The sequence below is a fragment of the Anoplolepis gracilipes genome, unplaced genomic scaffold (assembly GCF_047496725.1).
Source record: "Anoplolepis gracilipes unplaced genomic scaffold, ASM4749672v1 Contig19, whole genome shotgun sequence".
Classification (NCBI taxonomy): Eukaryota; Metazoa; Arthropoda; class Insecta; order Hymenoptera; family Formicidae; genus Anoplolepis; species Anoplolepis gracilipes.
In genome coordinates, this window is record NW_027328667.1 from 61,949 (window position 1) to 78,496 (window position 16,548).

General features: G+C 37.0%; 2 protein-coding genes across 2 annotated transcripts; both read left to right on the top strand.

Annotated features, from left to right (window-relative positions):
* Window positions 1–875: 875 nt before the first annotated feature.
* On the top strand, window positions 876–1,388 carry LOC140675502 (uncharacterized). Its single transcript, XM_072910070.1, has one exon. The coding sequence runs from the start codon at window positions 876–878 to the stop codon at window positions 1,386–1,388; it is 513 nt and encodes a 170-aa protein (XP_072766171.1).
* Window positions 1,389–6,926: 5,538 nt separating this feature from the next.
* Window positions 6,927–7,598, top strand: LOC140675568 (uncharacterized). The gene has a single exon (XM_072910156.1). It carries the CDS (start codon window positions 6,927–6,929, stop codon window positions 7,596–7,598), a length of 672 nt encoding a protein of 223 aa, XP_072766257.1.
* Window positions 7,599–16,548: the final 8,950 nt, after the last annotated feature.

Genomic DNA, 16,548 nt, shown 5'->3' on the forward strand with positions numbered 1-16,548 from the left:
AATCTAATCGTTGTGGAATTACGTAAACTCGAGGTGAAATTCTACAAACCAATTGTTATAGCCCAAGGCTATAACTAACTAACATTAAATAACATATAAAATAACAATTAACTAAGAATTAAGAAAGCATAATAAAAGTATAATTGCGGAATAATAACGAAATAAGCCTTGCGAAATGAACGATACCCGCATACCGCGACCGGAGCGTTGACCGCGCGTACCGCTGACATAGCGAGCCACGCGCGAAACCAGAGACGAAGCCGGAACGCGGCAAGGATTTCGAAAGAGTGCAAGCAAGGAAGTCCGACCTTTGGACCCGCTGCGCTTGCACTCAGCGCAAATTGAGCATTCCAACAGAATTTTAGGACGATCGCTCAACGGTATAAAAAACCCACCCGCACTCAGACGCGCGGGCAGTTACAAAGTGAACGAGTAATAATCATAATTGCAACGAACAGCCGTTTGAACCCACCAAGTGTAATCGAACAGTGATAAGACCGAAGTACTACCTAAGTGCCGAGATCGCTAATGCACGCGGACACGCGCCTATCGACAGCGCCTGACGCCGCCACGCTCTTCGAATTATCTCCTGGCCGAACGAGCTCGGCCTACCTTACCACCGCTAATCGAAGGAAAAAGAACCTCTGTACAAACAACTACTGTGTATAGGTAAAAATATACTATATTTTCTAACTACTATAAAGATTCTACGTTATTGAAAAGAACGAAGTCTCACTGCGCCCTGAATCCTGCTATCCCCCGCGGATCCCGAATCCAGTGCCGTACCCGCGGCACAACACAATTTACGTGGATATGTGTATTCTCGATATATCCAAGACATGTTTGTATGAATTTCACCACGATTATATGGTACCATGTATCGGGAAAGATGCAAAGTCATGTACACTGACACGGATAGTCTTATATATCACATTGAGTGCGACGATGTGTACGAAAATATGAAACGCGACATCAGCAGATTTGATACAAGCGACTATGCGATAGACAATGCATACGATATATCGCTCGTGAATAAAAAGGTACCGGGTCTAATGAAAGATGAAAACAACGGTACCATAATGACCGAATTTGTCGGGCTTAAAGCAAAAATGTATGCGTTGCGCGTGGATGGTAAGAAGGATACGAAAAAGGTAAAAAGCGTCAAGAATAACGTTGTCGTGAGAACAATAACGTTTGACGATTACACACGGTGTTTGAACGAAGAAATTGAAATGACGCTTAGTCAATCACGTATAAGATCAAAATTGCACGAGGTATACACCATTCGCGAAACAAAAATTGCTCTAAGTCCGTACGATGACAAGCGGTATATCGTACCTATAACTACTGATACGTTGCCGTGGGGACATTATAAAATACCATTGTAAATAATTGTATTTATTTATTGTAAATATAAATTTTATACATATATATATATATATATATTTATTCATTCATGTAAATTTATGTATATTTTTATTATGTTATATGTTTATAATAAATTATTTTTATGTATCCAAGAGTTGTGTGATTTATCAAGTCCCAGTCATTTCACAAAAACTTCATCTCCTTTTTTGTGTATCACCTTTTCCACGACATATACGTCAGGGTTAGCACGTTATGTAGCTCGTGTTCGTAGTATCTTCCGGCTACTGGATTTCCGCGCGAATCTTCGAGTAGATATGTCGCGGGATTAGTATTCTGTATTTTGACAATTTTAAACACTTCGGCCGACCAATTTGGTGTGTAATCTTTATCAAAAATGATTTGAATTTACTCACACGTATCGAATCACCTATTTTGAATCTCGCTGGAGCAGCAATTTTTACATTGTTGTATACTGTATTTAAAAGTCTATCAGCGATTGTAGGAATGACATCGATAGGTCTCATATTGATAGTACGATGTTTTCGCGCGTTATATTCTGCAATGAGTCGGGATAAAGCGTCGATCCACTTGTAATTACCATTTAGCGTAAACAATTTCCACATATTGTTCTTTAAAGTGCAGTTGAATCGTTCCACGATCGAGGCTTTCATGATGGAATACGTTGAATAATGATTAGTGTTATGTTTCTTCATGAGTTTTTGCACATTTGCATTGTAAAATTTCTTTCCTGTGTGTTTGAAAATTTTTCAGACATCTTTCACCATCTCGAATTAGTTTCGCGATCGTTTCAGACATCTCGTTTCCGCTCTTACTTTGGAGCGGTATGGCCCACGCATACTTGCTCAGCACATAACTCGATAATAGTGAGTATGTAATTGAAACCTTTGTTGACTCGTGCATAAGAACGCATCTCAACCACAGATCATCGTATCCGCGTACTATGACACGTCTACTCGGAAAATTTCTTCTCGCCGGAGCGTGCAATTCTTCCACGAGCTGTCGCTTTTTAGAGTTGTTTTTCTTTTCTTGCATGTTTGATCGTGGTATATTTCATAATAATGTAAAAGTTCATGTATAATTCTTTATGTATCTTTTCCTGAGTCGGATGTAGTTTGTACACGTGTCTGAAGCATTTTCTGCATTTCATGCATCATTATCTGAAGCGTTTGCACGTGCGTTTCGAGCGCAATAATTGTTTCCTCAGTTTTTTTCAGCCTATTCCTCAAAAGTTCAACACTCGTTTCAACGTACCGTTTGTTAGCAGCATCGTTATCATCTTCCGGTTGTGCTACACGTCGTATCTTGCGCAACCTTACGTCAAAGCTAGCGCTAGTCAGACACAGAGCGTTATCTCGCACGTTCTTAGTAATCCGTTCCATTCATAGTATGCATTATTCGACATACCGAGCAATACTCCAAATTTATTAATTGACATTTCAATACGAAATGTTTTGACAGAATGACTAGTATCGTCAACATGTTGTTTAATTTATAATAAGACCCGCCTCGCGAAGCTCTTCGATAATTGACATGATTTCATTGCTATGGGCATTGTTACCTGCTCGACGCAAAGCTTCCAGTAGCCGCAAACGATCTATCAATTCGTTGGGATCGTTCCAATGCACGTATTCCATTTTATTCTCACTCAGTGTCATAGTGCGTGGTAGGTTTATACTTTTTCCAATTTTTCTTCTGATAGGAAATAATGAAACGATTATATATTTATATTTGTATCCTTTGTAACCCAATACTGGATTACGCACATTGCTATCACGTCTATGCGCGTTTGTCGCCAGTAATATACTTTTATATTTATGTATATCGTTCTCTATATATACAGCATCGTCGGGAATTCTCTTGAAAATTAATTCGTAGAGACCCGGCGTTCCTGCATATTGTACTCCATCGATGATTATATTATCATTCTTATCTACTTCGAAATGTTTATCGCCGAGCATCATTCCTTCGTTGGAAAATTTAACACCATATACATAATCCATCTCGTTATTTACATCTTAACCCAAAATTGCTCCGATATATCTTTGTCCGAGCGGACCAAGATGTTCTCGCAACATATTCTGACCCTCGGATGTTTGTAATTGACGTTGAACCGACGTCACAACCGCTTCGGGTGTGGTCTCAAAAATTTTTTCAACGAAAGGAGACGAGATTATTTAAGGTTGTTGTATAGCTTTTATCGGAGTCGATTGTTTCATTCGCTTTGATTGATTTGGTGTAGAAGTTATCAATGAATCGTTTGATCGTTTTCGTCCTCCATTTAATTTTTTTTTATAAGTCAGTGAAATGTTTGATTGTTTCTGCTTTATGCTCTCTTGTTCTTCTCTGGGTATACCAAACGGCTCCACTTTCGATGCATCAGATTCCGCATCAATGGTATTCTCAACAATTTGTTTTAAAGGTTCAGTGATTGGCTTAAAATGTCTCTCCAAAGCGACGTCTTCCTCAATTTTACCAGTTTTTAAAGTGTGATATTTTTTGCGAATTGATTCGCTCGTTTTTGCAATCTTTCTCACAATCTTTTCACGTTCATCATTGTTGTTTATCATGATGGATATTTTGTAGACGTTGTTAGACTGATGTGTCGACAGCGACTAACCTCTCTACAGTATCGCAAATTCATTAAATCCTTTTCTATATCGTCCATTGGTCCGCGAGCTGTCTTTATCAATAACAACGAATCCATACTTGTGCTGCCAGCATTTCTGGCATAATGCGTGAAAATCGTCGTATGACATGTCAGTATTTACATGATCATTGTGCACATATTTCAGGTTTGTACTATCCTGTTCAAATAAAATCAACAGATTCGCATTGTCGCGTATAAGATGCTTGGGTATCTTGGCATACGTTTAACAAAGATAGAAACAGTCGACGGTCGAGTGTCGACCCATTGCAAAGTACTCTCTTATCGTATCTTGTTTATCGCACGCCACGTCATCAAAGATAAAAATGGAATTCGGAAGCGCCTCGCTTGGAACAACGACTTCACTATTATTAGAGAATGTGAAATAACCAATTTCGTCTATCGGTGTCAATACATTTTCCAAATATTGATATTTAGGTTGTTGAAGCGATTTTGAGTACGTACAGGTTCTCAAAGAGAACACCGTACGGACTTTCAATTAGACTTATTAATACATTAGTTTTACCACAATTCGAAGGACCGCAAATAATACTGCGTATAGTAATTGGTAACATGTTTCCATGCTTGCGTATTTCTTTTTCAAGCATTAGTCTATTGTCAAAGTTTATAACTTTGATTATCGTCACTTGCCGCATAAACCGTATTTTGAGAATGAGTCATGGGAGGACCTATTTATAGATATGCACCGAATCGAAACCGCTCAGTATTGAAAATGTTTTTTCATCTGTCGGACGACAGTCATATTCTCGAGCTTACTTCTGAACAGTTGCAATATATACCAAAGATTATTTTATTGAGACAGTTTAGCCGCTACGTAGAACGACTGTGGGACAAACTTCCCGAACATATAAAGGCTGATTCTGAAGTACAACTACGGTATCGTAGATGTTTGCGACATTATAATTTACCGTGGCAGCAAACACATATCGACGGTCCAGCACCATTTATTAAAGACTGCTACGAATATCAGCGAGAATTATAAGAGGTAGCGGTCTATTGAATCGTGCGATAAACGCGCTTCTTATCGAATTGCATATTCCTGGATATCAGTTTTGTGGACCAGGAACTCGCTTAAAAGAACGATTGGCTAGAAGCGATCGAGGTATCAATCCATGGACGCTGCGTATCGCGAGCACGATATAGCTTACTCGCAAAGCAACGACCTCAGCAAACGACACGTTGCGGATCGTATACTAGCTGTGAAGGCGCGGGAACGTATTACCGCGAGGGATTCAACTCTTGGTGAAAGAGCGGCTGCTACGGCTGTTTGGACGGCCATGAAGGTAAAAACGAAATTTGGTATGGGAACGAAGATGAAAAAAATTACCGAAAAAGAAAAAGATGTTGAAAAAACGAATACTTACAGTAGCGAAGCGTGGTGGTATTTTACCGATTTTATCATTGTTGGGAGTAGTCGGTTCTTTGGCTGGTGGAGCGGGAATCGCAAAGGCTGTAAATGATAGCAAAGCCGCGCAACGCCAATTCGAAGAAATGCAACGTCACAATCGTGCTATGGAAGGTCGTGGACTTTATCTCGCTACAAGCGTGGACGGAGGTTATCAACGACTGCTAAGAAAAAAAACGTTAAAAGTGCCTGCGGGTGTAACAACTAACGTACAATTAGAACAACTTGCAAAACGTATGCGCATACCTTTCTTTAGAGGCGTTTTCATGCGCAATAATTTACCGATAAGCGGCGTGCGACGAAACAAGAGCTGCATTGTTAATTTGGACGACGTTGAGGGCCCTGGTACTCATTGGGTAGCATACTCCTAGAGGGGAGATAATGTTGTATATTTTGACAGTTTTGGAAATCTTCGACCGCCCGAGGAATTAGTGCAATATTTTGGACAGAATGTAACAAAAATTGAATACAATCATGCGTCTTATCAAAATTATAATCAGAGTATTTGCGAACAATTGTGTCTACAATTTCTTCAAACAATTAAATTTAAAGCCTAACACTCTACTGTCGTGACTCAGTATTCGACATGTCACTGACACTTACGTTGACTGGTGAGAGTAGCGTTCTTGCCGTAAGCTATTTTCCAACCATAGATTAGAACGATGATCATTACGAACTTGGTTTAACGAATTTTAAAACTTATCGTACGATACCGAACATGAATTCCTCGAATAATAAATTTTACTTTGACAACGACGACAAGGAAATTACGATTCCCGAAGGATCGTACGAATTGCATGGTACAATACAATTCCCACAACATTGTTAATAACAATGATGAGAAATATCCAATAGTGATTCGCGCTAATCATATACGTTGAAAAGTGAAATTAAATGCACATACAGAATAAATTTTAATAAGCCCAACAACATAGGATCGTTGTTGGGATTCTCGAATCGTGTATTGCAGCCGCGGAAATAGTACGAATCGGATGTACCAATAAATATTATTAACGTAAACATTATTCGTATAGAATGCAGTGTGACCGCTGGTGCATATAGCAATAGCAAATGCGTACACACGATACATGAATTTTCTCCGAACGTACCACCGGGATATAAGATATCGGAAACGCCCGCGCAAATCATTTATCTACCGATCGTCGTGTGAAGCATTACTGATTTAACGATACGTGTTGTGGATCAGGAGGGTCGATTGCTCGATTTTCGAGGAGAAGAAATTACCGTACGATTGCATGTACGACGACGTCAAATATAGTATGCTCGTCTTGAACGAAACGGAGCACGCGAGAGACAATATCTTTACGAGGGACAATACTTTTGCGAGAAGGCGAGCGGTGTCTGGTGACAATAATCAGGTGTCTGGTTACGCTAAAAAGAAGCTCAGCGCGTTGAATCGTGAATTTTTAAAGTCTTTGGGATTTGTCGTACGAAATAATTGAAAGAATGATTGACATTTTGAACATTAGAAGCGAACCGATCTTTGACGACCGTATAGTAAAGATTGAAACTCATACGTACAATCCATACGCAAATACAACATTTGGATATAGCAATGAGATACGGATACCTATACAGCATCAGGATTTGTACACGTTGCCGTGCGAAAGCTTCCTGTACGTCGAGGGAAAATTGACGATAAGGAAAAAGGAATTAATGATATTGGGAAATAATTGCGTTGCATTCATGTTTGATGAACTTCGATATGAACTCAACGGTGTGGAAATTGATTGCAACAGAAACGTTGGAACTTGCACGATTAAAAACTACATTTTCCTTACACACGAGAGAAGTAAAATCTTGCACAATGCTGCGTGGAATATAGTTGCAAATAATGGTGGCGAAGGTTACTTCAATTTTTGCATACCGTTCAACATGTTGCTTGGATTTTGCGAGGATTATAAGCGCGTTGTGATTAACGCTCGTCATGAATTGATTCTAATACGTTCACGCAACGATAACAATTGTCTATTTGGAGCTCAAGCGGCTGAAGCTGAGATTGAATTACACAAAATGCAATGGCGTATGCCTCACGTAATATTGAACGAAATTAGTAAACTGTCCTTGCTACGAACATTGGAGAGCGGTAGATACTTGAACATGAGTTTCCGCTCGTGAGATCTATACGAATTTCCTTTGCTACACAGTACGACCAAGCATTCGTGGACTGTGAAAACTGCCTCTCAGCTGGAGAAACCGCGATACATAATCTTTGCACTACAGACTGATAGAAAAAATGTCGCGTCGAAAGATATTACCAAATTCGACGACTGCAAATTGACAAATGTTAAAATCTATCTTAACTCTGAATTTTATCCGTATGATGATTTAAATTTAGATTTTGATAAAAAGAGATACGCTATTCTATTCGATATGTACGCGCGTTTTCGTAAATCTTATTACGAATGCAATAATGATAATGTATTATTTACCATGGCAAAATTTCTAGAGTGCGGTTTTCGCACGGTCATTGACTGCTCGCGACAAAATGAGTCTGTCAAAAATGCTACCGTGGACGTAAGAATAGAATTTGAATGTAAGCAAGACGTACCCGCAAATACTACCGCATATTGTCTCATCTTGCATGATCGCATTGTCGAATATAACCCGTTGACAAATGTTGTCCGCAAAATTACATGAATCAGGAATAATCCCCTCCAATGTTATAACATTATAACATTATAAAACGATACTATGATCAACATCAGTCGTCCGTCGTAGTTCTCGCCAATATCATTTCATTATGGTTGTGCCAACGTTTGTGGATCTGCAAAGAAAATTTATCGTGAAAAAAATTGCGATTCTGACAAAGGGTTCTGTACTCTCTCATTATATTTTTACGAGTAGTTTTAGTCTTACACCATTCCGTTTGCTCACGAGATCTGAGAGATCTCAAGTTGCATGGTTGATTGGAAAACATCACATTCTGCAATGGGAAGATGGAAACATTCCGTACTACAGAGCCAAACGTTTAATCACTGACGCCGTGACGTTGAAAGATGCATCTTCTCGAGTATATGTCAAAGGACATGAAAAACGAGAATGGTTGGGAAATTTACTGGAAGACGATGCGAGAATCGGTCTTATTATCGAGACATTGGATAACGACTATGATGACGTTCCTGCTTTAGATAAATTAGATGCTACTCTGCGTTACGATAGACATGTACGAAATTGTTTACAAAATGTTTTACAAAATGTATTTAAATGATTTAATTGGTGGTCGAATCATCATCATAAAGGTTCAACCAATCCATATTTATAATAAACTATTATTATAATACATGTGTGTTATTATTATCTTTTTTATCCTCTCTTTGTAGCATGTATTATATTACAGTACGTGATGCATTTTTCTATTAGTCTGCATTTTAGCAGACAATAGACGTGGAATATTTAACATCTTTAAACGCAAAAATGTCAAAATTCATGTCGTTCATGGTTGGCATGATGTTGATCGACGTTCGTTTGATGTACGATAGTGGTTCAAACATGGTTCGATAGATGTTCATTGCGGTTCGATAGATGTTTGTTTGATGTATGATTGTGGTTCAAACATTGTTTGATAGATGTTCATCGCGGTTCGATAGATGTTTGTTTGATGTATGATAATAGTTGGATCGATCTGTAGCAAGTATTATATCTCTTAGCCACATGCTTAGTCATGTATACATCTGTGTGATGAATATTACATTTCAGTACGTGGTGCAGCTGCATCTGGTATTATATTTCAAGTCATGATATTAAGATATTTATTTGATGTATGATAGAGTTCAAACATGTTTAGATCAATGTTGATCAATGTTTAGATCGATGTTGATCAATGTTTCAATAGATGTCTGGTGCTTATTTGATTGTGACACTATTTAATTATAATTATCTGTATGAATACTGTGTGGAGCGACAGTTCGCGTCAGCTTTTAATTCTTTATCAGCTATAAAGAGTAAGCATTTGTTGCTAACTCTTATGTCATATACATCCCCTACCCTTTTTTTTTACCGAGACGTTACCTAGCTCTCGCTGGAGCTGTCATAAAGTGTCTGTCTGTGATTCAGTGAAGTGACGTGATTCGATAAAAGTTAAAAATGTCCAGCATAATGTCTTTTCTCGACGCTGTTTTCGGAACGGGCTATCGCCGCGTGGAACTTTGCTGAGTAAGGAATTTGGCCCGCGTCCTGTTCCGAGCGTTGCTGGACGTACTATTCGAGGATGTAAGTAATTTTTATTATTATTTTATACGCTTTTTTATTTATAATATTTTTATAATATATTTATATTTATATTTATACACTTTTATATTTTACAGTATTACCAATATCGGTACTACCACATCCCATTTGGTGATGTAAGTAATTTTTATTATTATTTTATACGCTTTTTTATTTATTTATAATATATTTATATGCTTTTTTCTTTTACAGGAATATATATGCTATCACAACCTCATTCCGGGGTATATAAACATCGCGCACATGAAAGAGGTGCGGACCTTCCACCACGAATATGCGGAATATGAGGATTTGTGGGGCGATGGCCCCTGTGCTCGTCTCTTAGATGAGTTTTTCCCATACTTGTACGTGGACGTATTTTACCTCCGCAGATTATTCGGAGAGAAGCCCTTCGTATTGTAAGTATCTCTATATAATATGGTCAAATTTGAGATATTTTTTTTTAAGGTACTAATAAAGATGTTCATTTTCTTTTCTGTTACAGAAGCAGCCGTCGCGAGTTTCCCCTCCGCCTCTCTCCGACTAATTTTTAGTTTTCTTTTTATTAAGTTTTATATTTAATATCATTTTATATCTTTTTATATCTTTTCTATATCTTTTATATTTTTAAATTTTATATTTTTAATTTTCATATTTTCATATTTTATATATTATATTTTATATTTTATATTATCTTTTATATTTAATATTTTATATTTTATATTATATTTTCTATTTTTAAATTTTATATTATATTTTTAATTTTAAAACACACTTTTTGAATAAAAAATTATATTTATGATAAATACGTATATTGCTTATTTGCACCTTCTTCATCAGTCCCATCCTTCTTCCTTCATATATTATATATATATATATATATATATATATATATATATATATATAATTAGATATAATAACCTAATATTTAATATTATAAGTTAATATTTAATATTTAATATTTAATATTTGATAATTAATATTTGATATTTAATATTTAATATTTGATACTTAATATTTGATATTTAATATTTAATATTTAATATATATATAAAAAAAATTTAATATATAAAAACTTAACATAAAAACATATATTTTCTCGCGTATGCTTTAACCTCTGTCTTATCGCGCTTCCGCTATCCTTTCTCTGCACCCTCCTTCTTTCTCTCTCACACTATCATTCTATTGTAATCTTCTCCTTTCCCACTACGCGCTCTCTCCTTGTCCTACGCTATGTACAATACACATAGCGCTCCTTTTATCCTATCTTATCCTATACCACGCGTCTATCGCTCCGTCTCTCTCTATCGCGTTGCGAACGCCTATCGCGCCGTCTCTCTCTATCCCTCTCCCTACTCGCGAACCCATCGGTTACGCTGCGGATCTCTCTTCCCTCTTCGCAGACCCCTCGTCTACCAGCCGCGCCGCGGACCTCTTCTCCCTTCTCCGCTGTCCCCTCGTCTACCGACTCCGTTGCGGACCTCTTCTCCCTTCTCCGCAAACCCCTCGTCTACCGACTGCGTCACGGACCTCTTCTCCCTTCTTCGTAAACCCCTCGCCTACCAACCGCATCGCGGACCTGCAGCTGTGTCGCGGACCTCTCTCTCCTCACCGCAAACCCCTCGCCTACCAACCTCGCCGTGAACCTACGGCTGTGTCGCGGACCTCTCCCTCTGTCCGCATACCTGCTTGCCAACCAACCGCGCCGCGGACCTGCGTGACGTCACCCCCGCGCCCGCGGTTCCTCCCCTGCCCCCGCACCCTCCTTGAGCTCCTGGGTTAAAAACCCTCCTATATCACTACTTATTATATCTCAGAAGGAGGCCGCCGAAAGACAGAGGAAGAAGGACGTAAATGCCCCTCCCTCCGGAGAACGAGGGGAGGCAGAACGAGAAGGGCACACGCCCGACTCGACCTTTCCTTTAGCCATCCTATTGTCGTCCCTTCTCCAGGGCCGCATTGCACGCGACCTACGTGCATGAACAGCGATGCGAGGTGGTCTCGCATCGTTGCTAGTTGCATACCAATCGGAAAGAAGTCCTTCCTTCCCCCTTCACCCGTGCTCGCTTGAGAGCCAGGAATGGCGGACGGAGAATTCTGACGGGGGCAAGCTCTGGTAGAATGCTTAAAACGACCGCAGAGCTTGCCCGGCTAACCGCTCCGGAGGATCATCGTAGGGTTTTAGTGAGTGAAAGTGTCACATAACCTGCCCCCTTTCCCGAGGAGGCGGGTATCTATGATGAATTTCCCTACGTAAAAAGAAAAAAAAGGCCGCCCCTCACAAGAAGAGTGTGTATGGTGGACGAGTTAGCCAACCCCCGCGAGGAGTGTAATCGGGCGCGCCGCCGGTACACACGAATGAGAAGACGGCGGGACGGAGTTCAGATGGCGGCACCACTATACGAGACTTATAGAACAGCTAAACAGTCTCCGCAGTGGGCCATCAGCAGAACCAAGGCCAGGGCCTGGGAAGAGCTCGTGCAATCGTACGATTGTGGGGGCGCTTGTATAAAATAGTACGTAAAGTCACTAAATTATAAAGTACCACAAACTATTTTCCCCATTCTCCGTTGGAGGAAAAATAGCGGCGGTTCTCTAACCTAATCTGATTCTAACTATGTCAGTGAACCTTGTTAGCGGTGTGTGTGAATTTTACACACACCGCTAACAAGGTTCACTGACGTACAGTCGGACCTCTTATCCTACGACCCTCCTATGCTACGAAACCTCTTATCCTACGACAAAAAATCCTCTCATGCTACGATTACGAAAGGGGAATTATACCCCCACTCTCAAATTTTTGTCGTAGGATCAGAGGTTTAAGGGGAAGATTCCGGACCGAAAATGTCGTAGGATAAGAGGTCTGACTGTAGTTAGAATCAGATTAGGTTAGAGAACCGCCGCCATTTTTCCTCCAACGGAGAATGGGGAAAATAGTTTGCGGTACTTTATATCTAGTGACTTTACGTACTTAATAATACGTAAAAAGCTTAAATCGGGTGGCCCCCGGTTTCGGAAGCCCTAGACCACAATATATACAATAGCCCAACTCTAGTAATTTCGGCGTGGGTAAAAATGAGCTACACATGCGCGAGCGAGGTATGTAACCATTCACAAGGAATTGATCTTCTGTCTTACAAGGAGAGGGCGCGAACTTCGGGTCACCGATTTTGATGGGGATTTTTTCAGTATAGTACTCTATTAGAAAAGTACTTGAGTAACGGGATAGGGCGCAACCCTCAGCCGTTTTCGAGAAAATTTATTTAAAAAAAAATATGATATTCCTTGTCTACCCGTGACTTTATACTACTAAACGTGAAGGCGACGTAGCTCGGGTAGTTCGGTCCTCACGCTGCGAACTAGGCTTCGATTCCCGTCTCTCCAATTTTTTTCTCGTTTTTTTAATTATTTTTTTATGTATAATTTTACCGTTTTATCTACCACAAATATTTATATATCTAAAAACAAATTAATTTGTTTTTAGATAAATAAACATTTGTGGTAAGATGTTGTAAAAAAGATTGTTGATATATACTACAGTTTTCGTATTATACATATGTCATCTTACAATAAAAAAGAAAATTTTTTTATTGGGTATTTTATCGGTTTGAAAATAGTTTTAATGAGATTTTTGTGATTAAAATGATACCAAACACAACATAAATCGGATATTTAATTAGAAAGATATTCGTAATTACGATTATTGATTAATTAAAAATCATCCGATTCATGTCGTGTTTGGTATCATTTTAATCAGAAAAATCTCATTAATCTATTATAATTATTTTCAAACCAATAAAATGTGAAATAAAAGTTTTAGTTTTTATTCAATAAGATGTTTATATTATCTATTATAATTTATATATTAATTAATCTATTATAATTATTTTAGTTTTTATTCAATAAGATGTTTATATTATCTATTATAATTTATATATTAATTAATCTATTATAATTATTTTTAAACCGATAAAATGTGAAATAAAAATTTTAGTTTTTATTCAATAAGATGTTTATATTATAGATAAGATAAGATCTCTACGAGACTGGTGAGCCGTCGAAAGCGAAAGAGAGAACGAATAAGGAATAAGCGAGATGAACAACATCAAAGGGTTCCGAAGTCTTGTTCGCGAGCATTCCTTTATCCATTGTTTTTCGTATCATATATCATCTTACTATAGAAAATGAAACTTTTTTATTTCGCATTTTGTCGATTTGAAAATAATTTTAATGGATTAATGAGATTTTTCTGATTAAAATAATACCATACACGACATGAATCGGATGATTTTTAATTAATCAATAATTGTAATTACGAATATTTTTTAAATTAAATATCCGATTTATGTTGTGTTTGGTATCATTTTAATCACAAAAATCTCATTAAAATTATTTTCAAACCGATAAAATACCCAATAAAAAAATTTTCTTTTTTATTGTAAAATGACGTATGTATAATACGAAAACTGTAGTATATATCGACAATCTTTTTTACAACATCTTATCACAAATGTTTATTTATCTAAAACAAATTAATTTGTTTTTAGATATATAAATATTTGTGGTAGATAAAACGATAAAATTATACATAAAAATAATTAAAAAAACGAGAAAAAAAATTGGAGAGACGGGAATGGACCCCTAGTTCGCAGCGTGATACGTACGGACCGAACTACCCGAGCTACGCCGCCTTCATCACATTTAGTAGTATAAAGTCACGGATAGACAAGGAATATCGTATTTTTTTTTAAATAAATTTTCTCGAAAACGGCTGAGGGTTGCGCCCTATCCCTTTACTCAAGTACTTTTCTAATAGAGTACTATATCGAGAAAAATACCCATCAAAATTGGTGACCCGAAGTTCGTACCATCTTCTTGTTAGTTTCTCTTTCCATTTGTTTCTTTCTCAATCCTATAGAATGTCAACGTAAGGCGTATATACATGAGTAAATTAGAGTAGCGACTACGAGTGTGAAATAATAAAGTGATAAAAGAAGAAAGTAATAGAAGAAGTTATAAACTTTGCAATATATATATATATGTATGTATATATATATATATATATATATATATATATATGTATATATATATGTATATATATATATGTATGTACATATGTATATATATACATATATATATATATATATATATGTATATATATGTGAATCATATACTTTGACGACTATTTTTCGTAAGCATTGGCTATTTCAACGACTTCTGGCTATTTTGACGGCCGTCGTCAAAATTTTACCGTTCTATCGTATACTTTGACGACTGTCGTCAAAATATTCGTAATGGTCAAAAGGCTATTTTCACGACACTGTATAAAATGACGACATTCAGTATAACGTTGACTTTAACGACATTTAACAAATACTCTAAGTTTACCTTGTATACTAACAAGAACACATTTTTCTTTGATTTAATTTTATAAAAAGCTTATAATAGTCGTATCATGAAATTGAACGGTGCGCATTGTATTGTGTTTGTTTGAACATTTTCCCAATAAAATTCATAATAAGTGATAATTCGATTTTTATAAAGTAACTTGTATATGTATAATTATGGCTAAGATCGGGGAGACGTTTTTAATAACTTTTTTATTTTTTTAATAATTCCTTCAATTATAAATTAAAAATGAAAATAATGTTTTATTTATATATTCAATGTTTTCCTCCTTCAAATTTCAAATATACAGAAATGTAAAAAAAATAATATACAATTTGACACTATTTTTGAATTGTTGCTTGACGCTTGAAGTTGAAATAATCCAACTTTGCTTTTTGACGCTAGCGTCAATGTGACGTCATATGTTGACGCTCAATGTTGCTTTTTAACATCTCATGAATTTGCATCTTAATAATTTGCGAAAACGCTTTGGCTGGATTCAGAAAGACGATAGTAGCGCTAAAGTTAGCGTTGTATGCATATAATGGCTCTATTACTGCGTTCATTTTGGACGCTCACACGCTGAAAGCATTATCATTTTATCTTTCTTTAACGTATAATGAGCAACAAAGATAGAACGCACCCTATGGTCGATATTCATAGTCCGATCTTATATTTAAGATTTTCTCAAGTTTATCTTTAGATACTGTACGAATGTTTTCATTGGCCACAAAGTATCTAAAGATAAATTTGAGAAGATCTTAAATGTAAGATCGGACTATGAATACCGACCTATCTGTTCTCACTTTCTAAAGTTGTATAAGGACAGAGTACACTAATAGTGGCCTTGTTTACACCGGCATACTTTGATACGCGTACTAAATACTACTGACCAATCATAGCCATTCCATTCTTTAGAAAACTGGCCATGATTGGCTAGTATAGTACTTAGTACGCGTATCAAGTGCTCGGTGTAAACTAAGCTAGTGCTAAATAGCATCTTCCCGAATCTAACCGCGATAGCTAATCAGGTTGGAATCGATCCAATTTTTCGTGCGGAAATGTCACCGCGTCCTCAGTTCTATGTGCAGAAGCTGTAAACAATTAATAATTGTACCGTATTTATTTGAACGTAAAATATATGTTACGGCGTTACGAAATTTTTCGTGTGATAGATTATAGTGCAATTATTAATTGTTGTGAACAAAATCTATATAAAAATAAAGATATTTATATCAAGGCATCTTTTTGTCTATTGCTATCAATGATAAATATCCTAATCTCACGTACATAATGCATTATGTTTTTAGTGTCAAACATATGTGTGCGTTTTCGTGATCGAATTCTTTTTACAAAAAGAAAGTGTAAATGTATTTTGCTAACGCACACGAAGAAGCTTGGATATTTTAGCAAAGTAAAATCAATTCTTAGAGGTATATAATAACATACATATTGTAATTAGAAGCGAATG